General features: G+C 43.8%; 1 protein-coding gene across 1 annotated transcript in view; it reads right to left on the bottom strand.

Moving 5' to 3' along the window:
- STAT6 (signal transducer and activator of transcription 6) overlaps positions 1 to 27,336 on the bottom strand; it is a 232,456-nt gene that overhangs the window by 3,552 nt on the left and 201,568 nt on the right. Inside the window, exons 19-20 of the mRNA XM_075852010.1 lie at positions 8,019 to 8,093; positions 4,715 to 4,810 (exon numbers count right to left, since the gene is read on the bottom strand). Coding sequence (XP_075708125.1) covers positions 4,715 to 4,810; positions 8,019 to 8,093 — 171 coding nt within the window. The remainder of the gene's footprint in view (positions 1 to 4,714; positions 4,811 to 8,018; positions 8,094 to 27,336) is intronic.

Raw genomic sequence — 27,336 nt, 5'->3', positions numbered from 1 at the left:
AGAACAAATGTCATCCACACGCTGCATGAATAGTGAGCGGTAAAAATGCTAAGAAATTGACTTGCGGTGCGTAATTTTATTACGAGGATGTCAATTGTATTTGCGGAATCGCTGCTTATTTGTTGCGGGTTTTCCCCATTGAATTTAAAAAAATGCAACTAAAAAAAAATAAAAAAAAATCTTAGTTACACAGGAGTCTGGATTTCTTAAGAAAAATTTATAATGAATCCGTTCCCCCACACATAGCATTCACAGCTATGTCCCACCATCCCCCACATATAGCATTTGACACAAAATCCCCTCCCCCACATATATCATTCACAGCCAAGTCCCACCCTTCCACAAAAACATTTTACACGAAATCCCCTCCCCACATATAGCATTTACAGTTAGGTCCCACTCCCCCACAAAAATGTTTTACACAAAATCCCCTCCCCCACATATATAATTTACAGTTAAGTTCCCCCTCCCCACATATAGCATTCACAGCCAAGTCCTACCCTCCCCCACATATAGCATTTACAGTTAAGTTCCCCCTCCCCCACAAAAACGATTTGTAAAGAATCCCCCACACATAACATTACAGTTCCCTCTTACCTGTCCTGGAGGAATCTTCTTCAGCAGTTACACGTTGCAGGCAGGAAGGGGGGAGCTGCGTGGCACTGCTCCTCTCCAGTTCTTCCTCCGTCCTCCCTGTCTGGTGGGCAGCTCCCGCCACACGTGACACGGAGCTTCTGTTTCCTGCTCAGGCAGCGTCTTCCTCTCAGGGCCCCAGCGTAAGTTACTTCAGAGTAAAAAACGGCCCGTTACATTGCAGGGTCCGTTCCTTTCTCCAAGTAACTAACGCTGGGGTCCTCAACTAAATGTTTACAGTAGCGGATGGGCCCCTTCTTTTCATCCTTGATGCCGGGCCCCTGACTTCGAGTACCAGCAGTACTGCCCTGATGGCGGCCATATGTGTGTGTCTGTGTGTGTGTGTGTGTGTGTGTGTGTGTGTGTGTGTACTCCATTTACAAGGGTTGTTAGGTATAGAAACCCCATTTTCAAATACCCTTTTAGTAAATTCTGAGTTGATAGAGGGGAGTTCCTCGGTCAACACTCTTATCTATTAACCAGAGGGCAAAGCGGCTACGAAGAGTATCGTTTTCTCCAAAGGACCCAGCGTGTCCGTGCATTACATAATCAGTCCATGATTTAAAAGGGTACTGTGAAATGCTTAAAGGAATTAGAAAAGCATGGCTGCTTTCGTCCAGAAATAGTGTCACACCTGTTCACAGGTTGTGTGTGGATTTGCAGCTCAGCCCCATTGACTCTAATGGAGCTGAACTGCAATACCAGACACATCTTATGGCGCAGTTTCTGTAAGAAAGCAGCCATGTTCTTCTAATCCTGTACAACCCCTTTAATTTCTCCTAAGGTAGTGCTGCAGGTGAACTGAAGACTTGCTGCCAGGTTCTTTTTGAGCTCATGGGACCCTTCTAACAAAGAGGAATTATCCAAAGATAACTACTACTTTAAAACTATTTCCTTATTTATCTTTGTTGTCCATAGGAATTAATGACAGTGCAGCTTCATTGTATCAGAAAATTTTAAGAAAATAAAGCTGATTGGTTGCTATGGGCAACAAGGCCAGCTTTCCTGATGAATAACATTATTATACATAAAATATTTTTTAACTCATAATCTAAACCTATAAAGAAGTTTACCACAAATGCACTAAATAAAGCCTCTTGTGCATTTGCGTCTTCTTTGGTCCTCTTGTGTATAACTGATTTTTGGTAGAATTTATAGCTTTGTGAAAATTTATATTTAGGATAATTTTTGGTGTATCTTCAAACAATAAAATATGTGTTCCAGTGTACTGTGTTTTTTTTACCAGCTCCTATTAAGCCCTGTCTCTGGCAGGGCTTTATAGGAGCAGTGAGTTGGCAGACCTGAGGGCCTTCATTAGGCCCCCAAGCTGCCATGACAACCATTGACAACCCGCGCATCGCAGGGGGCCGATGGGCTGTCGGAGGAGGCCATTTCCCTCTTTCTAATGGTTTAGATGCTGCAGCATCTAAGGGGTTATACGAGTGTGACTGGAGTTATCTTCGATCCCACCCGTTGCAGTGAAGTATCTGCTGTAACATATAGCCAACACCCACAGCTTACAGAGCGTGCTCAGCCTGTGAGACGCTCCATACTTTCCCTTCCAACTTCCGCCGTACATATACGGGGATGTTGGGAAGGGGTTAATGCAACATGATTGAGCATGTCATAATTTTGTCTATTGGATTACATATAAATCATACAGACAAAAAAACAACTTTATGTCTCCATATGAGATCAGAGGCAAACAGAGGTACAGTTGACTGGGGGCTTGTACAGAACAGTCATCAGGCCATGTGTATAAGTCTTAACTCTCTTCATCTCTTTATACATTATAAACTATTATGCAAAGATTGATTAGAGATATATCTGGAAGATGATTAAGACTTAGGCCTCATTTACACGAGCGTGTGCGTTTTGCGTGCGCAAAAAACGCAGCGTTTTGCGTGCGCAAAAGGCACTTGACAGCTCCGTGTGTCATCCGTGTATGATGCGCGGCTGCGTGATTTTCGCGCAGTCGCCATCATAGAGATGAGGCTAGTCGACGTCAGTCACTGTCCATGGTGCTGAAAATGCTAACTGATCGGCAGTAACTCGTTCAGCACCCTCGACAGTGAATTCTGATCACCATATCGAGTAACCTGTTTAAAAAAAAATAGGTTCGTACTTACCGAGAACTTCCCGGCCGTTGCCTTGGTGACGCATCCTTGGTGACGCGCCTCTCTTGACATCTGGCCCCACCTCCCTGGATGACGCGGCAGTCCATGTGACCGCTGCAGCCTGTGCTTGGCTTGTGATTGGCTGCAGCTGTCACTTGGACTGAATTGTCATCCCGGGAGGTCAGACTGGAGGAAGAAGCCGGGAGTTATCGGTAAGTCAGAACTTTTTTTTTTTTTTTTTACACGTTCACGTATATTGGAATCGGAAGTCACTGTCCAGGGTGCTGAACCAGTTTAACTCTTTCAGCACCCTGCACAGTGACTGTCTCCTGCCGGGTTCGGTCAAAACGAGTTCGGCCGAACCCGGTAAAGTTCGGTTCGCTCATGTCTAAGACACTCCGTTCGGATGTTTGTAAACAGAAAAGCACGTGGTGCTTTTCTGTTTACATTCAGTTTGACAGCTCTTGCGCGAATCACGCAGTTCGCACGGAAGTGCTTCCGTGGTGGTTTTCATGCACCCATTGACTTCAATGGGTGCGTGATGCGCGAAAAACGCACGATTATAGAACATGTCATGAGTTTTACGCAATGCACTCGCGCTGCGCAAAATTCACGCATCGTCTGCACTGCCCCATAGAGTAATATAGGTGCGTACGACACGCGTGAAAAGCACGCGCGTCGCACGCGCGTATATTACGCTCGTGTAAATGAGGCCTTAGGGCAGATACAGACGGACGTTGCGATTTTGCACGCGCAAACAACGCAGCGTTTTGCGCGCGCAAAAAACATTTGACAGCTGCGTGTGTCATCCGTGTATGATGCGCGGCTGCGTGATTTTCGCGCAGCCGCCATCATAGAGATGAGGCTAGTCGACGCCCGTCACTGTCCAAGGTGCTGAAAGAGCTAACTGATCGGCAGTAACTCTTTCAGCACAATCGACAGTGAATGCCGAACACAATATACAGCAACCTGTTAAAAAAAAAGAAAAAGTTCGTACTTACCGAGAACTTCCCGGCCGTTGCCTTGGTGACGCGTCCTTGGTGACGCGTCCTTGGTGACGCGCCTCTCTTGACATCGGGCCCCACCTCCCTGGATGACGCGGCAGTCCATGTGACCGCTGCAGCCTGTGCTTGGCCTGTGATTGGCTGGAGCTGTCACTTGGACAGAATTGTCATCCCTGGAGGTCAGACTGGAGGAAGAAGCCGGGAGTTATCGGTAAGTCAGAAATTAGTTTTTTTTTACAGGTTCATGTTTATTGGGATCGGTAGTCACTGTCCATGGTGCTGAAACAGTTTAACTCTTTCAGCACCCTGGACAGTGACTATCTCCGGACGTTGCGTACCGGAAATTTTTTTGCCGGGTTCGGCCAAAACGAGTTCGGCTGAACCCGGTGAAGTTCGGTTCGATTGTCCGGGTTCGCTCATCTCAAAGACACTCCATTTGGATGTTTGGAAACAGAAAAGCACGTGGTGCTTTTCTGGTTACATTCATCCTTTTGACAGCTGGTGCGCTGTTTCAGTCGGTTCGCACGGAAGTGCTTCCGTGCGACCTGCGTGGTTTTCACGCACCCATTGACTTCAATGGGTGCGTGATGCGCGAACTATGCGGAGATATTGAACCTGTCGCGTTTTTTGGCGCAGCTGACAAACGCTGCGCAAAAAGCACGGACTGTCTGTACTGCCCCATAGACTTGTATTGGTCTGTGCGTGGCGCGTGAAAACCACACGGCCCGCACGGACCGAATACACGCTCGTGTGAATCCCCCCTTAAGCTGTGAACAGTATGGAGTAGTGACCATCAGGAAAAAGTTGCTAAATCCATGACTGTGTTGCCGCATATTTGAGACTCCCCACAGTCCCTACATGTAGTTCTTTTACTAGCACTTTATCTGTTCTTCCATTTTTTTTCCCTTGAAAAGACACAGTGTAGAATCGAAGATGTATTAAAAATCTTTCTTATCTTACTCTCTTTGAGGACTGTTTCCAGGGTTAAAAGTTGGTGTTTCAGAGATATATGATGGGATCCACTGAGGACTTTCATATGCAGGTGATGGTATATAACTAAAATTAAGAAGAAAAAAGGGAATATTTTTATTTGTACAGGTTGTTTTTTTTTATCGTTACACGTGTTACCAATTTTAAAATATATCGGAAACTTAATTGCACCAATGCATCTAAAATAAAAAATATAGCGACTTTGCAAATAGCCTTCATTAAAGATGTAATGCGGTCATGTGTCTACAGCTCCTATGCAGACCTATGTGCCTCTATGGTAACAGACTAAAAACAAACCCTGTATAGCTTGGCCTGCAGTCATCTCACCTCCATCTATCCCCTATTTCTTGCTAACCTACCAAATGTATATGAAAAAGCAGTGGGGACAGATTGAAGGGACTATGACAGCAGGATCAGACTAGGTTTGTTTGTTACCATGGAAACACATCATTCTGCATAGGATCTGAAGACACAAAATGATAGCAAAATATTAATCAAGTCCATTTGCAAAGTTGCTTCATTTTCTTTCATTTTAGAGGCATTGAGACAATACAAAAAAAACTGGTTACACATTTATACGTAGCCTATAAGTAGGAGTGCATTCTCTAGTATAACCTACTAAAAATAGTATAATAATGTTTTATGTATTGGTGGAAAATGACATAAACTTCTTAATAACTCCATCAAACCTGAAAAGGAACTTTATTTTGTTTGTTAGCAATATGCCATGACATTCTTATATGGGAATATCCCTTTAATGTTGGAGTGTTCATCTTTCCTAGTGTAAGGTAAGTTTGCTGCTGCTGCTTCATCATATGAATCATTTATTTTATTGCTCCAATGCATCTAAAATTAAAATGAAGCAATATTGCAAGTATTTTTAAAAAAAAAAATCATATTAATAAATCATTGCAACGTTTTGGGTGATAAACCCTTCATCAGGCTTCATAAGCATGGTGTCAGGGAATATGGTGTCACCATAGCCAAATATCAATTCTCTTTGATTTTTATTTATCATTGCGGTGAGTGCTTTCTTTTTAGGACCAATTTTCATACAATAACGCCTGTCATTTGAGTGCCCCATTCTGTTCTTGCCTACCTGGTACTCTCAAAATATCTATTTTGAAAAATAATGTCACTCTCAGAAGAAGTAATACACTTTAGGTGAGAGATGTGTTTAGTGGTTAGACATATGTATGTTTAATTCATTGCATCATCTTCTGGATCTGGATCCTTTTGTATAATTACTATAATCCAGATTGACAGTGTGAACAAGGTCTGAGACGGCTGAAGCGTCAATGCTATTACTGCCACATTTCTATACGTACCATACATAACTATATAACTGAACTGTGGCGTGAATTAAAATTTCACCTAAAGTGCATTCCTTCTTCTGAGAGTGCCGTGAGTTTTCAAAAGATTATTATTTTGGATATACGCTCTCTCAGAGCACTTCAGCTACTCTCTAGAGTGCAGCCCATTATTATGTATACATAGCTTTATGATGTCTCTGGATTTTTCTGACTCAAGTTAGAGTTTTTTAGGTACCATTTTGAGGTATCGTTACTCTGGAAAATGTAAAAAAGGGAGAAGAAAATATTCTGTCATGTTTTAATCAAGTTAGGTGAACAGCATACGTGAGTTGTTAATGGTACCTATCATAAATGGGTATTTTATTTATTCTAATGGTGACATATCCCCCATGAATGATATTTCACAAAATAAACTTGCTGTTTTTGCATTTTTTCTTAACATTAACTTTCAATATTTGTATTATTACTATGATAGATTTTTTTTTTTTTAGACTAAATTACATATAGTATAGCGGTAAGTATGTCAAAATTAACATATTCCTACCCATTAACCAAGCTAATGTTATTGAATACTAACATATGCCCTAACATTAGGTACGTTTTTCTCTGCAGGACAAAGGGCTGCGCGATGGCCAAAAGGCCAGTGATACAGTCACCAGGATTTCCTCAGTTATGTCATGGGAGTCATTTGATATTCCAGTCTGATGTTCATCATGGTGTCCCTGCTTGCAAATGGCTGAGAAAATAAATATCCAAAAGGAAACCCTGATCACTGCCATTATGCCAGAAGCTGTACTGTCAAAGAGGTACGTGCACTCGTACAGTGCCAATCTGACTGTCAGACATAAATATCAACCATATGTACCCATCAAAATGAAAGAAATACAGTAGTACTGCATATGAAAGTATGTACATCTATTTGCACCATATGGATATATATACACAAATACCAACATTTTTCTAACTAAGCGGGTCATTGAGATGGACACTGAGACATTCAGAACTGGCTTGAATTTGTCTAATGAAAGGAACTTGAACTACAACATGGATTGACAAAGCGCTCTCAGCGTGAAACGGTCGTTGGCATCTTTCACATCATCTTTGACCGAGATCTGTTCAAATAAATCCTTTCTATTGCCACTGCGGTGAGTGCCTCGCATATTTCTCCTGTTCATCAACAACATGGATTGTGGTGGTCAGATTTTTTTTAATTTTTGGCTTGGCTACCTGGTGTCCTGCAGTCGTGTCAGGTGTGCTAAAATGCATGACTTGTGACTGCGGTGGTTTATAAGACAAAAAAAGTTCACAAGCGACTTTTCTAGAATCGCAAAAAATCAGAAATGGTTAGATTCTTTGCAACTGGTGGAAGGTTAAGGGTAAGGCCACACGGAGCGGCCCTAACACGGTCGCAACGCAGCCAACATCCGCGCTGGCACTATGTAGGAGCGACTGTCAAATACCTCGTTAAGGAGTATTCCAGTTACATGCGCATGTGCATTGCCGTTCCATTCATTCTCTATGGGAGCGCCGGAGATAGCCGAGTGCAGTGTTCGGCTTTTTCCGGTGCAGTCATAGAGAAGGAATATGGGGTTAGTTGTTGTAATTTGCAAAATCGTGCGGCCATAAAGGGTGTGTTAATTAATGGCCGTATGATTTTGCAGATAAAGGGATGGTTTACCAGTGTTAACGTGCGGCCTCTATCAGGCTGTTTGACAGCCGCACCGAACATGGTGCCAGCGCGGTTGTTATCCGCGTTGGGACCGTGTGAGGGCCGCTCCGTGTGGCCTTACCCTTACAGCATTTTTTTTTTTTTGCTATAGCAAACTATTGTGGTCCTGCGATATTACTGCGACTTACAATGTGTAGCCCAGGCCTTATGAAGATCATGATTTCATTACTACAAACAATTACCTTTACATTTTGAAGAATAATAAAAATATATGCATGGTGAATTTACTTACGTAGTAGCAGGAAACGGTGTGGGCTCGATGGGGAATTGAGGGGAATGTATTAAGGCAGGCATTACCATAGGATGACTAGAATATAAATACATAGAAGTCAATATAATGATAGTTAACAATATAGAATGAACATTGAAGTCTTGTACTCTCTCATCCCCAGGATTAGAGATGAGCGAACCGGGACAACCGAACCCGGTTTCGGTCCGAACATCGGGAAAAGTTTGGTTCGCAGCGAATCCGAACTTCACCGGGTTCGGCCGAACACGTTTTGACCGAACCCGGTCAAAAATATTATACAAATCGGCAGCCACTTGTCTCTATCAATCACTGATAGAGAAAAGAGGCTGCTGATTAAAAATAAAATAAAAAGCATTTCATAAGTACCCGGTCGTTGTCTTGGTGACGAGTACCTCTTCTTACTCCAGTCCGACCTTCTTTCCTGACGCGGCAGCCTGTGATTGGCTGCAGAGGCCGCTGCAGCCTGTGATTGGCTGCAGCGGTCACATGGGCTGTAACGTCATCCAGGAATGTCGGGCCGGATGTCGAGAGGGACGCGTCACCAAGGCAACGGCCGGGAGACCGGACTGGAGGAAGCAGAAAGTTCTCGGTAAGTATGAACGTCTTTTTTTTACAGGTTACTCTATATTCTGATCGGAATTCACTGTCCAGGGTGCTGAAACAGTTACTGCCGATCAGTTAACTCTTTCAGCACCCTGGTCAGTGACTATTTACTGACGTCGCCTAGCAACGCTGCCGTAATGACGGGTGCTCACATGTAGCCACCCGTCATTACGGGGCCTCATGCACACGACCGTAAAAACATCCGTTATTACGGGTCGTAATTACGACCCGAAATAGCGGGCCAATAGACTTCTGTTAGCCACGGGTACCTTCCCGTTTTCTCAAGGGAAGGTGCCCGTGCCGTTAAAAAGATAGAACATGTTCTATTTTTTTTATTTTACGGGCCGTGCTCCTATACTTTATAATGGGAGCACGGCTCGGAAAAACGACCGGCTGCCCGTGGCCGGCCGTGCTCATCTCCTGAAATACTCTGTGCTGCCTTAAACTCTGTGGACAGGTCAGGATCCTGTTTCTTTTAAATGCTGCTGGGGAACCCGCTCGATCCACTATATAAGGCTGCGCTACAGTGCTTCGGAATAAGTGACTGGGGCAGAAGAGGATGGAGGCGCAGCCTTATATAGTGGATCCAGCAGCATTTAAAAGAAACAGGATCCTGACCTGTCCACAGAGTTTAAGGCAGCACAGAGTATTTCAGGAGATGAGCGTGCGGATCTTGTGCGGGGTGGTGACTTGCCAATCATGTGAAGGTGTTATTGAGGACAGGAGTGGAGGAGAAGTAACAGACTGAGAGCTACGTAATGGTAAGAGCAGAGTTCACAGCAGCACAGAATCTGCACGCTCCTCTCCTGAAATATTCTGTACTGCTGTGAACTCTGCTCTTACCATTACGTAGCTCTCAGTCTGTTACCTCTCCTCCACTCCTGTCCTCAATAACACCTTCACATGATTGGCAAGTCACCACCCCGCACAAGATCCGCACGCTCATCTCCTGAAATACTCTGTGCTGCTGTGAACTCTGCTCTTACCATTACGTGGTGACTTGCCAATCATGTGAAGGTGTTATTGAGGACAGGAGTGGAGGAGAGGTAACAGACTGAGAGCTACGTAATGGTAAGAGCAGAGTTCGCAGCAGCACAGAATATTTCAGGAGAGGAGCCTGCAGATGTTGAGGAGTGTATGACGCTGAGAGGCCGCGGCAGCCTGTGATTGGATGCAGAGGCCGCTGCAGCCTGTGATTGGCTGCAGAGGCGGTCACGTGACGTGCGTGACCGCCACTACAGCCTGTGATTGGCTGCAGCGGCGACATGGATGAAACGTCATCGCTGGAGGCCGGACACGAGGAATGTAAGTATGAACGTATTTTTTTATTTTTTTTTATTACATTAAAATTTTATTTTCCGCGCGCCGAGCATGGTATAGTGCAGCCCATTAACTCTTTCAGCACCCTGGACAGTACCATGCTCGGTGCACGGAAATTACAGGTTCGGTCAGAACTAGTTCGGTCCGAATCGAACTTTTTCGTGAAATTCGGCGAACTAGCCGAACCGAACTTTTCATAAGTTCGCTCATCTCTACCCAGGATAATACATTCCTAGAAATGGACTTCTTCCAAAAAAAACATTAGATGTGTAGTGGTTTTGTAGAGGCTCAGTTTATCTCTCTGTACACACAAATCTTTGAAGCAATTTAAGTAATAAAAGGGGCATATATGGTTTCAGCAAAATAAAGCTAGCTCTTTGCATAATGAGAAGTTATTAATTTTCTAAAATACTTTAATCAAAGAGCTTGTCCAAGAGTTAAATAAAACAAACCTGGCCACAGAATACCTAATAAAATAATAAATTACAACCTGCTAAAACACCCACTAATGCAGTGCCGATGCTCCAATGGTCTTTGTTTACATGCCAGCAGCGATGACGTGCTGTACTGGCGATCAGTATGGCATGTGATTTTGTGAATCACGCCATGTTCACACGGCCTAATTCCATGAGAGCGTATCCCATGAGAGGAAAGCACTAAGACCATTCCCAAAGGAAAGGTTTTCATGTCTTTCTCTGAAGAAATCTAATACAGTTTTTAGCAAAAAAATCAATGTTCCTCACATGGGCTATTAAGCCTTTCCCGGCGCAGCCATTTTTCGGATTTTCCTCCCTACATTCCAAAAGCCATAACTTTTTTTATTTTTCTGTCGATATTGCCAAATGAGGGCTTGTTTTTTGCGAGACGAGTTGTAGATTTTCACGGCACCATTTATTGTACCATATAATGTAATGGGAAACGGCATGTTAACTTTATTCTGTGGAACAATATGATAACGGCGCTACCATATTTATATAGTTTTTATATGTTTTACTACTTTTACAAGGAAAAAACTGATTGTTAAAAATAAAATTTGAGATTCGTCGCCATATTCTAAGAGCTCTAACTTTTTTTTACCCGCCAATTGAGCTGTATGAGGGCTTAGTTTTTCCGGGGGTGAGTTGTAGTTTCTATTGGTACCATTTTGGAGTATATGAGACTTTTTGATCACTTTTTAGTCCATTTTTTTTGGGAGATGAAGTGACCAAAAAACAGCGATTCTGGCGATTTAATTTTTATTCTTTATAGCGTTAACCCTGCGAGCGAAAAAATAATATATTGTAATAGTTTGGACTTTTACGGATGCAGCAATATGAGTTATGTTAATGTATTGCGGTATATTGTTATAATGACAGTTTCCCGTGAAACCCTGCCGGAAGCATGGCTTCGTAGGAGTACAGAGATGGCAGACCTGGGGGCCTTCATTAGGCCGCTAGGCTGCCATGCCAATCATCGGCATCCCGCATTCGCGTTGCGGCCATTGCAATGTTACAGGGGGCCGTTCTCCTGTTTCTAACTACTTAAATGCAGCGGTCGCTGTTGACTGCGGCATCTAAGGAGTTAAACGAGTGGGATCACGCACGAGCGCTGAAATGTAGACTGTAAAATACAGTCGACATGATCATCCTAAGAAGCAGGCTCAGCCCGTGAGCCTGCTCCATACTCCCCCACCCGTCGTGCACCATATATTTACGCGGGATGTCAGGAAGGGTTTCTAAACTTTTTATAAATAAAGCAGTCTAGTCATACACAAAGAAAATAAGTCACTTTGTAATATAAACGGTGTTTCTATTTTGCACTGTTTTACAGTTGTATAAATGCTGGTTGCCATGGCTCAATGAAGGGGTACATATAAATGTATACATGTCCTCCCCCTTATGCTAGATATACTATATACAAGTATATTATATTCCATGTGTGAGGGTAAGTAAGAAAACAGATAGTTACATAGTTGGTAAGATTGAAAAAAGACACAGGTCCATCAACTCCGACCTATGCAGTTGTGGTCAACATTATTGGCACCCCTGACTATTAAGTACACCATCTCCTGAAATGAACTGTTTAGCTAAACTGCTTGGAGATCTATCTATCTATCTATCTATCTATCTATCTATCTATCCAGTGTATATATATATACATATATATATATATATATATATATATATATATATATATATATATATATATACACACACACACACACACACACACACACCGTGTTCCAAATTATTATGCACATTGGATTTAAGTGTCATAAGCATTTAATTATTCGTTTTTCAATTAAACTCATGGATGGTATTGTGCCTTGGGGCTCTTTGAATCATTGTAATCAATCTCAGACACCTGTGATAATTAGTTTGCCAGGTGTGCCCAATCAAAGGAAAACTATTTAAGAAGTATGTTCCACATTATTAAGCAGGCCACAGGTTTCAAGCAATATGGGAAAGAAAAAGGATCTCTCTGCTGCCGAAAAGCGTGAAATAGTGCAATACCTTGGACAAGGTATGAGAACATTGGATGTTTCAAGAAAACGTAGGCGTGATCATTGTACTGTGAAAAGATTTGTGGCTTATTCAGAGCACAGACGGGTTCGTTAAGATAAAGGCATAATGCGGAAGGTTTCTGCCAGACAAATTAATAGGATTAAGAGAGCAGCTGCTAAAATGCCATTGCAAAGCAGCAAACAGGTATTTGAAGCCGCTGGTGCCTCTTGAGTCCCGCGAACCTCAAGGTGTAGAATCCTCCAGAGGTTTGCAAGTGTGCATAAAGCTATTATTCGGCCACCCCTAAACAATGCTCACAAGCAGAAACGGTTGCAGTGGGCTCAGAAACACATGAAGACAAATTTTCAAACCGTGTTGTTTACTGATGAGTGCCGTGCAACCCTTGATGGTCCAGATGGATGGAGTAGTGGATGGTTGGTGAATGGCCACAATCTCCCAACAAGGCTGCGACGTCAGCAAGGAGGTGGCGGAGTCATGTTTTGGACCGGAATCATGGGGAGAGAGCTGGTAGGCCCCTTTAGGGTCCCTGACGGTGTGAAAATTACCTCTGCAAAATCCGTAGAGTTTATGACTGACCACTTTCTTCCGTATAACAAAAAGAAGAACCGTGCCTTCCGTAGCAAAATTATCTTCATGCATGACAATGTACCATCTCATTGTAAAGGATCTGCCAGACACAGCTTCTGTGTCGACACCTGTGGTTAGTCAGTCTGCACCTGCTCCTAAGTCTGATAGAGTGACTCCTTCTTCTACCACTCAGGCTGGGAGGATGAGGAGTGGGAGAGCCTATCACAGCCTGGCCAGACGGAGTTAGCTCCCACCCTCTGTCTATTTATACCTTCATTTCCTGCTTCTCCTTTGCCTGTGATTATGCTTGTTTCCTGGCTCCGCTGCTGCTGCTGCTTGTACTATTTGTCCTCTGCTTCATATTGACCCTGGCTTTACTGACTACTCTCTTGCTCTGCGTTTGGTACCTCGTACACTCCTGGTTTGACTCGGCTCGTTCACTACTCTTGTATCTCACGGTGTTGCCGTGGGCATCTGCCCCTTTTCCCTTAGCTTCTTTGTACCCTTGTCTGTCTGTCTGTCGTGCACATAGTGAGAGTAGGGACCATCGCCCGGTTGTACGCCGTCGCCTAGGACGGGCCGTTGCAAGTAGGCAAGGACTGAGTGGCGGGTAGATTAGGGCTCACCTGTCAGTCTCCCTACCCCGTCATTACATAATCACAGGCCCATATACCTTTTCTACCCTGGTCCCTGACACACTATGGACGCCCTTGAGACCCTGGCTCAGCAAATGCAGGGCCTCTCCCTACAGGTCCAAGCCCTGACTCAGAGGGGCAACCTGCATGATGCTACCCTGGTAGTGCCCCCACCTCACCTCTTGAACCCCACCTCAAGTTGCCTGACCGGTTCTCAGGGGACCGGAAGACCTTTTTCTCCTTTCGGGAGAGTTGTAGGCTCTATTTCCGTCTAAAGCCCCACTCCTCAGGTTCTGAGAGCCAGCGAGTGGGTATAATTATGTCCCGGCTCCCGACGCCCCTGAGCTTTCCTCTGTTGACCTTTTTTTTTTCTGCTCTCGGGCTCATATATGACGAGACTGCAAGACTGCCTTTGCCGAGAGTCAGCTGGTGACCTTACGTCAGGGTAAGAGACCCGTTGAGGAATACTGTTCGGACTTTAGGAAGTGGTGTGTAGCTTCTCGGTGGAATGACCCTGCCTTGAGGTGCCAGTTTAGATTGGGTCTGTCGAACGCCCTGAAGGACCTGTTAGTTATCTATCCCTCTTCTGACTCTCTAGATCAGGTAATGGCTTTAGCGGTATGTCTTGACCGACATCTCAGGGAACGACGACTTGAACGTTTTTGTCCTTCTCCTCGGCCTTCCATCCTGAAACTAATGGCCAGACTGAGAGGACTAATCAGTCTCTAGAACAATATTTAAGGTGTTTCATCTCTGACTGTCAATATGATTGGGTCTCCTACATTTCCCTCGCTGAATTTTCCCTTAATAACCGGGTCAGTAACTCATCAGGGGTCTCCCCCTTTTTCTGTAATTTTGGGTTTAATCCACGGTTCTCTTCCGTTTCACCTGGTAGTTCCAACAATCCCGAGGCAGATGTCGTTCATCGGGAACTGTGCACAGTCTGGGCCCAGGTTCAGAAGAACCTAGAGGCGTCCCAGAGCATACAAAAGACTCAGGCAGATAGAAGAAGTTCTGCTAACCCCTTGTTTGTGGTCGGGGATCTGGTGTGGCTGTCTTCTAAAAATTTGCGCCTTAAAGTCCTGTCCAAAAAATTTTCTCCCCGGTATATAGGGCCGTACAAGGTCATTGAAGTCCTTAACCCTGTCTCCTTCCGACTAGAGTTACCCCCGTCTTTTCGAATACACTACGTGTTTCATGCCTCCCTCCTGAAACGCTGCTCCCCGTCCTTGGCTCCCTCGAGGAAACCTCCTGTCCCTGTTCTCACCCCTGAAGGGGTAGAATTCGAGGTGGCCAAGATTGTGGACAGCAGGATGGTCCAAGGCTCCCTCCAGTACCTGGTCCATTGGAGAGGATATGGGCCTGAGGAGAGGACTTGGGTACCCGCCCGGGATGTTCACACTGGGGTATTGCTCAGGAGGTTCCACCTTCGGTTCCCCAATAAGTCAGGTCCACCTAGAAAGGGTCCAGTGGCCCCTCATAAAAGGGGGGGTACTGTAAAGGATCTGCCAGACACAGCTTCTGTGTCGACGCCCGTGGTTAGTCAGTCTGCACCTGCTCCTAAGTCTGATAGAGTGACTCATTCTTCTACCACTCAGGCTGGGAGGCTGAGGAGTGGGAGAGCCTATCACAGCCTGACCAGACGGAGTTAGCTCCCGCCCTCTGTCTATTTATACCTTCATTTCCTGCGTCTCCTTTGCCTGTGATTCTGCTTGTTTCCTGGCTGCTCTGCTGCTGCTGCTCCTCTGCTTCATATTGACCCTGGCTTTACTGACTACTTTCTTGCTCTGCGTTTGGTACTTCGTACACTCCTGGTTTGACTTGGCTCATTCACTACTCTTGTAGCTCACGGTGTTGCTGTGGACATCTGCCCCTTTTCCCTTAGCTTCTTTGTACCCTTGTCTGTCTGTCTATCGTGCACATAGTGAGAGTAGGGACCGTCGCCCAGTTGTACGCTGTCGCCTAGGACGGGCCGTTGCAAGTAGGCAGGGACTGAGTGGTGGGTAGATTAGGGCTCACCTGTCTGTCTCCCTACCCCGTCATTACACTCATGCTGCAAAGAATACCTCTGTGTCATTGGCTGCTTTGGGCATAAAAGGAGAGAAACTCATGGTGTGGCCCCCATGTTCCCCTGACCACAAGCCTATTGAGAACGTTTGGAGCATCCACAAGCAAAATATCTATGAGGGTGGGAGGCAGTTCACATCAAAACAGAAGCTCTGGGAGGCTGTTCTGACATCCTGCAAAGATATTCAAGCAGAAACTGTCCAAATACTCACAAATTCAATGGATGCAAGAATTGTGAAGGTGATATCAAAGAAGGGGTCCTATGTTAACATGTAACTTGGCCTGTTAAGTTTATTTTGATTGAAAGAGCTTTTGATTTCTGTAAATATGACTTCCTGATGCTGCAAATTTTGTTCATTAAAATTCGCATTATACTCTAACGGTTGATGGCTTGAAGATTATACTGACTGTCATTTGCATCGACTATTTAGGAAAATCAGCGAAAAATAACATTTTGCATAATAATTTGGAATGCTGTGTATACACACACACACACACACACACACACACACACACACACACACACTAGTCCTTCTCAATGAATTAGAATATCATCAAAAAGTGAAACTCCTATATTACATAGATTCATTACACACAGAGTGATCCATTTCCAGCATTTTTTTCTTTTAATGTTGATGATTATGGCTAACAGTTAATGAAAACCCAAAATTTAATTAGAATATTATATAAGCCCAATTTCAAAAATGATTTTTAATACCGAAATGTTGGCCTACTCAAAAGTATGTACAGTATATGCACTCAATACTTGGTCAGGGCTCCTTTTGCATGAATTACTGCATTAATGCGGAGTGGCATGGAGGCGATCAGCCTGTGGCACTGCGGAGGTGTTATGGAAGCTCAGGTTGCTTTGACAGTGGCCTTCAGCTCGTCTGCATTGTTGGGTCTGGTGTCTCATCTTCCTCTTGCGAATACCCCATAGATTCTCTATGGGGTTTAGGTCAAGCGAGTTTACTGGCCAATCAAGCACAGTGATACTGTGGTTATTACACCAGGTATTGGTACTTTTGGCAGTGTGGGCAGGTGCCAAGTCCTGCTGGAAAATGAAATCACCATCTCCATAAAGCTTGTCAGCAGAGGGAAGCATGAAGTGCCCGAAAATTTCCTGCTAGACGGCTGCGTTGACTCTGGACTTGATATAACACAGTGGACCAACACCAGCAGATGACATGGCCCCCAAACCATCACTGACTGTGGAAACTTCACACTGGACAACAAGCAACTTGGATTGATGCCTCTCCACTCTTCCTCCAGACTCTGGGAACTTTATTTTCAAATGACATGCAAAATTTACTTTCATTTGAAAACAGGACTTTGGACCACTGAGCAACAGTGTTGGTCCATGGTGTTATATCAAGTCAACTCAGCCGTCTACCTCGTAAAAAGAAGGGCATGTCACTTCTTGAGCCGTTTTTGGAGCCATTTTTCATTGGGTCAATAGAAAAACAGCTTAGCTCCGAGATCTCGCGAGATTTCGTATCCGTTGCTGGAATCTCACAGAAAAGAGTCAGAAGTGTCAGAATTCTGAGTACACACGACGTCCAGGCTGGATTTCATGTGTATTCATTATCAGGACACTAGTAATGTTAGGGCTTGTGTATGAGGCTGCACATAGCGATATATCTATATCGCTAGTGCAGTGTAAATGAATGGAGAGGAGTGCATGATGCTGATTGGTCAGCGTCATGCACTCCTCTGTACAACGCCCACTTGGTCGAAAGTAAAAGTACGCCCACTTTGGCATTAAGAAAGCTCATTAGCATAAAACTTAAATCGCTCCTAACTTTGTGAAAAAAGATCGTTTTTTTAAATAAAAAGCATTACTGTCACCTACATTACAGCGCCCATCTCCTTATGTAGGAGATAGGGCACTTATAATGTGGTGACAGAGTCTCTTTAAGCGTGTGAACATACCCTTACAGAAATAATGAAATCAGAGGATTATCAGAGCATTTTAGCGTGAAATGTGCTCCCAAGTGTAGGAAAGCTAGGTTTAAGTCCTACAAATCAGCAGGATAAAAATCCAAAGCACACATCCAAAAGTACACAAGAATGGTTACGAAAGGTCAAAATGGGCTGTTTCAAACTGCCCAGCAATGAGTATTGATCTCAATCAAATTAAAAAATGTTGGCGAGAGCTGAAATCTACTATTGGGAAAAGGAGCTTGAGGGAATTGCAGTGGAAGAGTAGAAGAAACGACCAGCAGACAGGTGGAAGAAGCTCACAGATGGCTACAAAAATGTTTGGAGTCTGTCATTGTTGCCAAAGGTTGTGCAACCAAGTATTAGGGAATGGTACCTTTATTCCTGTCTATGCTCATTCTTTTTTAAATTACTGTATGTATGTTGATGTGTCAACTTTTTTGTTGAATGTATTTGGACATACTATTAAAATATTCTAATGATGGTAAGGTTGGTATATATTTACTAATTTCTGAAGATATTGACAATCAAGGGTGCCAATTATATTGACCGCAACTTGTAATCCTACCATGTTGATTCAGAGAAGGGCATAAACCTCTATGAGGCAGATGCCAATTGCCTTATATTAGAGGCAAAAAAATCCTTACCAGAAATTATTCTCCAGAAATCTAGTACCTGAAACTTTGTTTTTGACATCTACATCTATGCCTCTTTTGGTGCATCCCATGATTTTATTTAGGGTATTGCTCGACAGCCCCATAGAAATGAATGGAGCGCTGGTCGGTAATGCGCATTACTGCTCCATACCTATGGGGCTCCCAGGGACAGCAAAGTAAGCCCGTTCTTGTGATCGTTGTGGGTCCCAGCGTGCCTCCATCATCCCCAAATCCCTTTTTAATATTAGATTATCCTCCGACGTGGTTAAATATTTTACAGCGCTGAGTATCATCTGGAAATATTGAAATGACACACTGTTAACCCTCTACAAGGTTATTCATAAACATATTAAAAAGAACAGGGCTCAATACTAACTCCTGTGGTACTCCACTAATAACTATGACCCAATCTGTGGATGTTCCATTAATAACCACCCTGTGTTTTCTATGTGTAAAATGTGGGAATTATATTCCCTAGAGATTGGGCCCACTGTATTGTCATATTGTATTAATTGTATATTGTGTCTTTAAAATGCTATCGAGTGGATGTATTGCATATGCGAAATGTGCTGTAGTTTTCTCCCATTATAGGTGGCGCTGGCATATAGAATCACTGTCCTGGATATGTAACATGAAGGAACAAGTTATGTGGAAAAGATTGGGTGACTATATGACAAAGAAGATGGCAGGCGCAGTGGTTGCTGGACGTTGTTTTTAACATGGTGAGGTGCATGCTGGTACCAGAATATACTACCCGGATGCTTTCTTAGGCTGCGTTTGCTAGAGCCCTGTAACGGCGTACGTGCATCATCACTCCTGGGGCGGCACTTTGTTCATAAAAAGGTGGTTAGGCCGCCAAATAGTGTTCAGTGTTGGGAGAGAGCAGGAGTGACCTAACCTGCGTTCTGCCAGCTGAAGTCAACTGAGCAGTGGCTTTTGAGGGAGTGCATTTTCGATGCTGCGGTGGATGGGACTATAGGAGCGCTTAGCCTGAGAGAGCTGGAATTGGGGCATCAGACTGTACATATGAAGACGGGTGAGAACCGGACTAGGCTGTATCTTTGCAGGAGCCTGATCTGAGCTGCAGCAAGGTTCCGGAAAGCAAGCGGTGGTTGGGGAGGTAGCCCACACTGTGAGGAGAGCTAGCTAGGCGGTTAGAGGAGAAACAGAAGAAGACATTTGGTATAGGCAAAAGCAAAGAGTGAGCCTGCAGTGTCTAGCCACACGAAAATGACTTAGAAACAGACGGTTTCCATACAATAGGTCTATAGAGGGCTTCTTAGTTAGCGGCCATCCACCACAAACTACAAAAGGGGCGTAAAGCCCAAATAATGCAGGCGCAGCCACCATCTTGCTAACTTCCTGTTTCATTTAATTTTTTCCTGTGACAGTTCTGCGGGGTCTCTAGCATCACACTATAGCCGCCCCCACCTTTCATATCACTGAGCCAGTTGTTAAGCCAATTACACATATTTTCCCCCAGTCCCAGAATTCTAATTTTATGTACCATCCTTTTAGGTGGCACAGTATCAAACGCCTTTGAGAATTCTAGATACACAACATCCAAAGCCTTACCCAGGTCCAGTCTAGAACTTATCTTCTTATAGGAGCTGAGCATATTAGTTTGACATGACCGATCGCTTATAAACCCATGCTTATATTGTTATAAGGTTATTTTACTCCAGGATAGCATCACTTAGAAACCTTCAAAAATGTTATCCACCAGGGCCGGACTGAAACCTAAAATCAACCCTGGCATTTTTAAGCACACAGGCCTACCGCAGGCCATACGCAGCCGACAGTTCGGCTGGAGTACAGGGGACCACCTTTCAGCTATACAAGACATGGGGAGATTTATTAAAACAGGTGTAAATGAAAGAGAAATAGTCCTGATAGCTCCAACTCCAACAATGCCACTGCACTTCCACGAGAATAATGAACATGCTCATTATTCTAGAGGATTATTTTTTACAGAGCGGAAAAAAATTCAAACAGACTTATTTACGCTTCATGTGGAGAGAGAGAGAGACACAGAGAGAGAGAGACAGAGAGAGAGAGACAGATAGAGAGAGAGACAGAGAGACAGAGAGAGAGAGAGACCCTGCATGATAAGTTAAGTGTTACATTGTAGAGTTCTGGTGAAGCAGAGTGTGTTGTTATCTGCAAAGCTGGCGTTTAATGGCGAGTTGGTCTTAAGGAGACAGTAGTACGCAATTTCAATTGTGGACTACGAACTAATGCTGCGGCACCATACATTGTGTTGCTTGTGATGTTTGCAAGCAACCACTCGAGTGTGTTACCGATGATACTGTGAAAGGTAGTGGTTAACTGCCACTAGGACCCGCAGTGGAGTAGCAGCGACGTTCTCTAAGTTTGTGGCGCAACCAAGAACAGAGGGCTCCTCCCTTACTCTTGGAGTAGACCGTGAGGTAGTGGAGTGGTTTTCGCAGTGACCCACAGAGGCACAGTAGGAAGAATGACCGTCTGGTCGGACACGAATATTAGACGCAACCGGTACAGGGTGGGACTCCTGCATTCAGTTGAAGTCCCGGGCCTCGAGTTGACCACTCAGCATATTACTACTGTAAGGGGGGATTCACACGAGCGTGTATTCGGTCCGTGCGGGCCGCGTGGTTTTCACGCGCCACGCATCGACCAATACAAGTCTATGGGGCAGTACAGACAGTCCGTGCTTTTTGCGCAGCGTTTATTCGCTGCGTACAAAACGCGACAGGTTCAATAACTCTGCGTATTTCGCGCATCACGCACCCATTGAAGTCAATGGGTGCGTGAAAACCACGCAGGTTGCACGGAAGCACTTCCGTGCGAACCGACTGAAACAGTGCACCAGCTGTCAAAAGGATGAATGTAAACAGAAAAGCACCACGTGCTTTTCTGTTTCCGAACATCCAAACGGAGTGTCTTTGAGATGAGCGAACCCGGACAAGCGAACCGAACTTCACTGGGTTCGGCCGAACTCGTTTTGGCCGAACCCGGCAAAAAAATGTCCGGTACGTGACGTCAGGACATAGTCACTGTCCAGGGTGCTGAAAGAGTTAAACTGTTTCAGCACCATGGACAGTGACTACCGATCCCAATAAACATGAACCTGTAAAAAAAAAACGAAGTTCTGACTTACCGATAACTCCCGGCATCTTCCTCCAGTCTGACCTCCCGGGATGACAATTCAGTCCAAGTGACAGCTGCAGCCAATCACAGGCCAAGCACAGGCTGCAGCGGTCACATGGACTGCCGCGTCATCCAGGGAGGTGGGGCCCGATGTCAAGAGAGGCGCGTCACCAAGGACGCGTCTCCAAGGACGCGTCACCAAGGCAACGGCCGGGAAGTTCTCGGTAAGTACGAACTTTTTCTTTTTTTTTAACAGGTTGCTGTATATTGTGTTCGGCATTTACTGTCGAGGGTGCTGAAAGAGTTACTGCCGATCAGTTAGCGCTTTCAGCACCTTGGACAGTGACGGGCGTCGACTCGCTGCATCTCTATGATGGCGGCTGCGCGAAAATCACGCAGCCGCGCATCATACACGGATGACACACGCAGCTGTCAAATGGTTTTTGCGCGCGCAAAACGCTGCGTTGTTTGCAAGCGCAAAAATGCAACGTCCGTCTGTATCTGCCCTAATTCACATGAATAAAGTACGAAAGAAACCAATTGTCTCCTAATTACCGCTTTACACACTCACGCCTAGGACACATGCGCACACACCACTCACATCTAGGACAAATGCGCATGCACACCACTCACACCTAGGACAGATGCATGCGGATGTGTCCTTAGGTGTGCGTGCGCACAACTCTTACACCTAGAACACATCCCCCTCTCCCACCTAGGATATATGCTGCACATGCACCACTCACACCTAGGATATATCCTCCACTCTCACCACTAACACCTAAGACATATGCCGCACGTTGTCAACCCACACCAAGGACACATGTTGAACACGCACTACTCGCACTCGGCACAGATGCTGCACACACTACTAACATACCACTCACACACTAGACACGTACCAGACACTAGCATTTGAGTGGTGCGTGCGGTATGTGTCTAAACACATACCTCACATAACACTTACACACTAGACCTATACCACACACACTGAAAATAACACGCACCCAAATGCCACTAATCCATTAGAAGAAGACACAAAACTAACACAAATGCATATTTGTGCTCAGGGGGCAGTAGAAAGAGCAGGCCCATCACTGATTGGCTGATGCTCAGCCAACCAGCGTTCGGTTTGATTTGTACATGCAGACTTGGCACCAGAGACGTGCGCTAATGAGCGAGGCATCCGTGCAGAAAACAAGTCTAGAGCTGATTAGCTGTGGCTCGTCCAACAAGCACTATACTTAATTTCTGCAGTGCTCCTTTCCAAATTTGCAGAGTACCCAGAAATAAATCTCAGAAAGATGTGGTTTCAAACGCCTGGAGGCAGCAGTTTTAATGTTGGTGCTTGTGTCCACCACTGTCCGCAGGGCCGATTCTAGCTTTTCTACTGCATGAGGCAAAAATTGAAATGGCGCCCCCCAGATTTTGATTGACATCCCCCTGGCTGTTCTACATCACTAGCATCATCCACCAACTCTTGCGGATGCGCCGTTGCCTTGTACTGGCATGCGTGGTGCAGCCGGGCAGAGTACACCTCACTGCATGGTGTGTGCCCAAGTAGTACAAGGCAATGGCGCATCCGAGAAAGTTGGAGGAAACTGGTAGTGATGTACAACAGCCAGGGGGATGTCAATCAAGCATGGAAAGGTGGGTTTGGAGGCAGGACTCTGACTCTTCAGGATAGCGGCACCGCCCCATGACCCTTTAATGAGTAATTATTATACAGCGTGCCCCGGTTTAAAAGTTGATTTTATAGATTTTTCAGCATCTGAAAACAACATACAGGGGAATGTTTGGAAATATTATCAGGTCATGTATTACCGCATGGTGGCGGTTTAAGGGATAAAACTACCGGACAGGTTCTCATTAAATATACAATGAATTGAAAACAATTCCCTCTGCCCTGCAATTTTGTTATTATAAATATATTATATATTATTACAGCAGAACCAAGCTCTGACATATTGGGCTCCAGAACCAAGCTCATACATATATACAACACCAGAACCAAGCTCATTATATAAATACAGCAGCAGAACCAAGCTCAGTACATAAATACAGCATCAGAACCGAACTTAGTAAATATATACAGCAAAAGCACAAATACAGCTCAATTTAGTGAAACCCCTGCCGTATAGGTTTGTACGACGTAAAACTACAGCTCCCAGCTTGGCCCGAACAATCGAAAGGATATGCCGGGAGATACTTTGTCACAAAAAAAAAAACATATCATAATCAAACCATCCATCATCTCACTGCAGATCATACAGTGACTACAGTTTGATTAGATGCAGAATAAACATTTACATTAAGTGACTCAACGGTGACTCTCTCAGGTTCTAGTTGTTCTTTTTGTCTTTTCTTCTCCATCCGGTCCAGACCGCTATGATGACTTTGTGCAGTTTTGCCGCTCAGATGTCTTCAGCCTCTCACTATTCTAAAATTTCTGCACCCATAAACGAAGATTAAATTCTCATGGTGACACACACTGTAAATGGGACACACACCCCTAAATATATTTGTTCCATACACTGCACCTCTAATTATAATAGCACCATACACTGTGTCCCCAATGATAATAGCACCATACACTGTGTCCCCGATTATAATATCACACACAAACACACACACACACACACACACACACACACACACTGCTCCCTGTATACTGTGCCCCACATATAGCTCCCACTGTACATAGTGCCCCACATATAGCCTCCACTGTAGACTCTGCCCCACACATAGCCTCCCCTGTAGTGTCCCACATATAGCTCCCCCCACTGTAAATAATGCCACTCACACTTTTAAGTGGAACAAAAAACAACTTTACATACTCACCTTGATTCCATTCCCATGCTGTCCTGTGTGAATGCAGGCCTGCTCTCTTCTGAGCAGGTCTGCTGCGGCTGAACGACGATGCTGATTGGCGGGGCGGAATGAATTGCCCAGCCAATCAGCGCCTTTCAACAACGGAAGCGGTGCGATGACATCATCGCTCCACTATCAGCATTCAATAGCGATCGCGGCTTCTTAGGGGTTAAACCACCATCGATGGCCCGCTACATGATAGTGGGCGGCAATGGTTGCTATGGCAACCGGAGGACTAATAATGGCCTCTGGCTATGCCATCTACGGAAGCCTAGTAGCGAGTAGCTGACAGCTTTAATACACATGCATTTTATTAGAATTGCAATCACGGCCTCCTGCCTTCAAGTCCCCTAGTGGGACAAAATAAAAAAGTAAAAAAAAAGTTGTGTAAAAATAAAAGTTTTAAAAGTAATAAAAGTAAAAATTCCCCTTTTTCCCTTATCAGTCCTTTATTATTAATAAAAAGAAACAAATAAACTATACATAATTAGTATCGCCGCATCCGTAACAGCCTGAACTACAAAAGTTTTTTGTTGTCTATCCCGCACGCTGAACGCCATAAAAGAAAATAATAATAAACCATACCAGAATCACAATTTTTTTGTCACTTCACCTCCCATAAAATGGAATAAAAAGAGATCAAAAAGTCGCATGTATCTAAAAATGGTACTGATCGAAACTACAGTTCGTTACGCAAAAAACAAGTTCTCACACAGCTTTCTTGATGGAAAAATAAAAAAAAGTTATGGCTCTTAGAATAAGGCAACACAAAAAGAAAATTATTTTTTATAAAAAGTATTTTATTGTGCAATCGCCAGAAGATTTAAAAAACTATGGTATCGCCGTAATCATATCGACGTGCAAAATAAAGTGAATGTCATTTATAGCGCACGGTGAATGCTGTAAAAAAAATAGAATAAAAAACAATAGTAGAATTGCTGTTTAGTCACCACGCCTCTTAAAAATTGAATAAAAACTGATCAAAAAGTCGCATGCACCCCATGAAAACTACAATGAATTCCTCAAGGGGTCTAGTTTCCAAAATAGGGTCACTTTTAAGGGGTTTCCCCTGTACTGCTACCTCAGAAGCTCTGCAAATGCGACATGGCGCCCAGATACCAATCCAGCAAAATCTACATGCCAAATAGCACTCCTGCCTTTCTGAGCCCTGCTGTTTGTCCAACCAGCAGTATATGACGACATATAGGGTATTGCCATAATCAGGAGAAATTGCTTTACAAATGTTGGGGTGCTTTTTCTTCTTTATTTCTTGTCAAAATTAAATATTCGTACCTTTTTTTGTAAAAATGTGATTTTCAATTGCACAGCCTAATTCAACAAAATGACGCAAAAAAGAAACCTGTAGGATCTAAATGCCCACTATACCCCTCGATAAGTTCCTTGAGGGCTGTAGTTTGCCAAATAGGGTCACTTTTGGGCGGTTTCCACTTTTTTGGCACCACAAGACCTCTTCAAACCGGACATGGTGCCTAATAAAAAGGAGGCCTCATAATCCTTTAGGTGCTCCTTTGCTTCGGAGGCCGGTGCTTCAGTCCATTACCGCACTAGGGTCACATGTGGGATATTTCTCAAAACTCAAGAATCTGGGCAATAAGTATTGAGTTGCGTTTCTCTGGTAAAACCTTTGGTTTTACAGAAAAAAATTGAACAAAAAGGATTTTCTGATAAAGAAAATGAAATTTGTAAATTTCACCTCTACTTTGCTTTAAATTCCTGTGAAACACCTAAAGGATTAATAAACTTTAAAAATGCTGTTTTGAATACTTTGAGGGGTCTAGTTTCTAAAATGAGGTGTGTCATGGGGGGGTTTTAATATTTAGGCCCCTCAAAGCCACTTCAAAACTGAACTGGTACCTAAAAAAAGAGGCTTTTGACATTTTCTTCAAAATATGAGAAATTGCTGCTTATGTTCTAAGCCGTGTAACGTCTTAGAAAAAAAAAAGAATGTTCAAAAAATGATCTAAACAGATAGTAGACATGGGAAATGTGGACTAGTAACTATTTTGGGTGGTATAACCCTCTGTCTTACAAGCAGATGCATTTAAATTCAGATTTTTTTTTTTCACATTTTCTTAAAATTTTGCTATTTTTCACAAATAAACACTGAATATATCGACCAAATTTTAGCACTAACATAAAGCCCAGTGTCTCACGAGAAAACAATCTCAGAATCGGTTGGATAGGTTTAAGCATTCCGAAGTTATTACCACATAAAGTGAAATATGTCAGATTTAAAAAATGGGCTCGAAGCCTTAAGGCCCAAACTAGGCTGCGTCCTTAAGGGGTTAAGCAAGTGCATTTAATGGAGAATATACTTTATCCCTAATCATGTTGTCTGACATTGGATTTTTCTGTACAAATACAAAAGAGAAGAAAGAATTTAAAAGATTGTTTTTTTCCCTCATCCTACTCCATTACATACAGATTATTATAAAGAGGGCCAACACTTTCAGTATTAGTGTCTTATTTTTTTATGTAGTTAAAAAATATTTTCAGGTTATTTTTACTATCTTTGGCAATGATTCTCTCTGATTCAATCTTTGATGCCTTTATTTGTCTTACACAATACTTATGTGTCTTTAGAATTTGTAATGCCTCTTTACTATTGTCTTGCTTTTACAGGTTTTTTTTTTCACCACATTGGTTTCCTCCTGTTTCTCTCATCAGATACATATCTTTCACAGGATCTATTTAAAGGGAACCTGTCACCAGTATTTCACCTATTGAACTTTACTCACCCCTGGCTGGCCGCTGCTGTAAAAAGTTCATTGGCGTTGTCCCTTCTCCTAAACTCCTCCTCCGACTGTAAATAACGGTCTCCAAACATTTTGCGCCTTTTATGGTAATAATCCGGCAGTCTCATTTGTTCCTCTTCTTCTTTGGCCCACTGCCAAAAACTGGCCCACCCTGAATGCTGTCAATCAAAAGTAAGCTGCCAATCAAAATTAAGGAGGCGGTGCTAACTCGTAAATGCTTGAGGAATGAA

The sequence above is a fragment of the Rhinoderma darwinii genome, chromosome 2, assembly GCF_050947455.1.
Source record: "Rhinoderma darwinii isolate aRhiDar2 chromosome 2, aRhiDar2.hap1, whole genome shotgun sequence".
NCBI lineage: Eukaryota > Metazoa > Chordata > Amphibia > Anura > Rhinodermatidae > Rhinoderma > Rhinoderma darwinii.
This window is presented reverse-complemented; position numbering and strand designations above follow the sequence as displayed.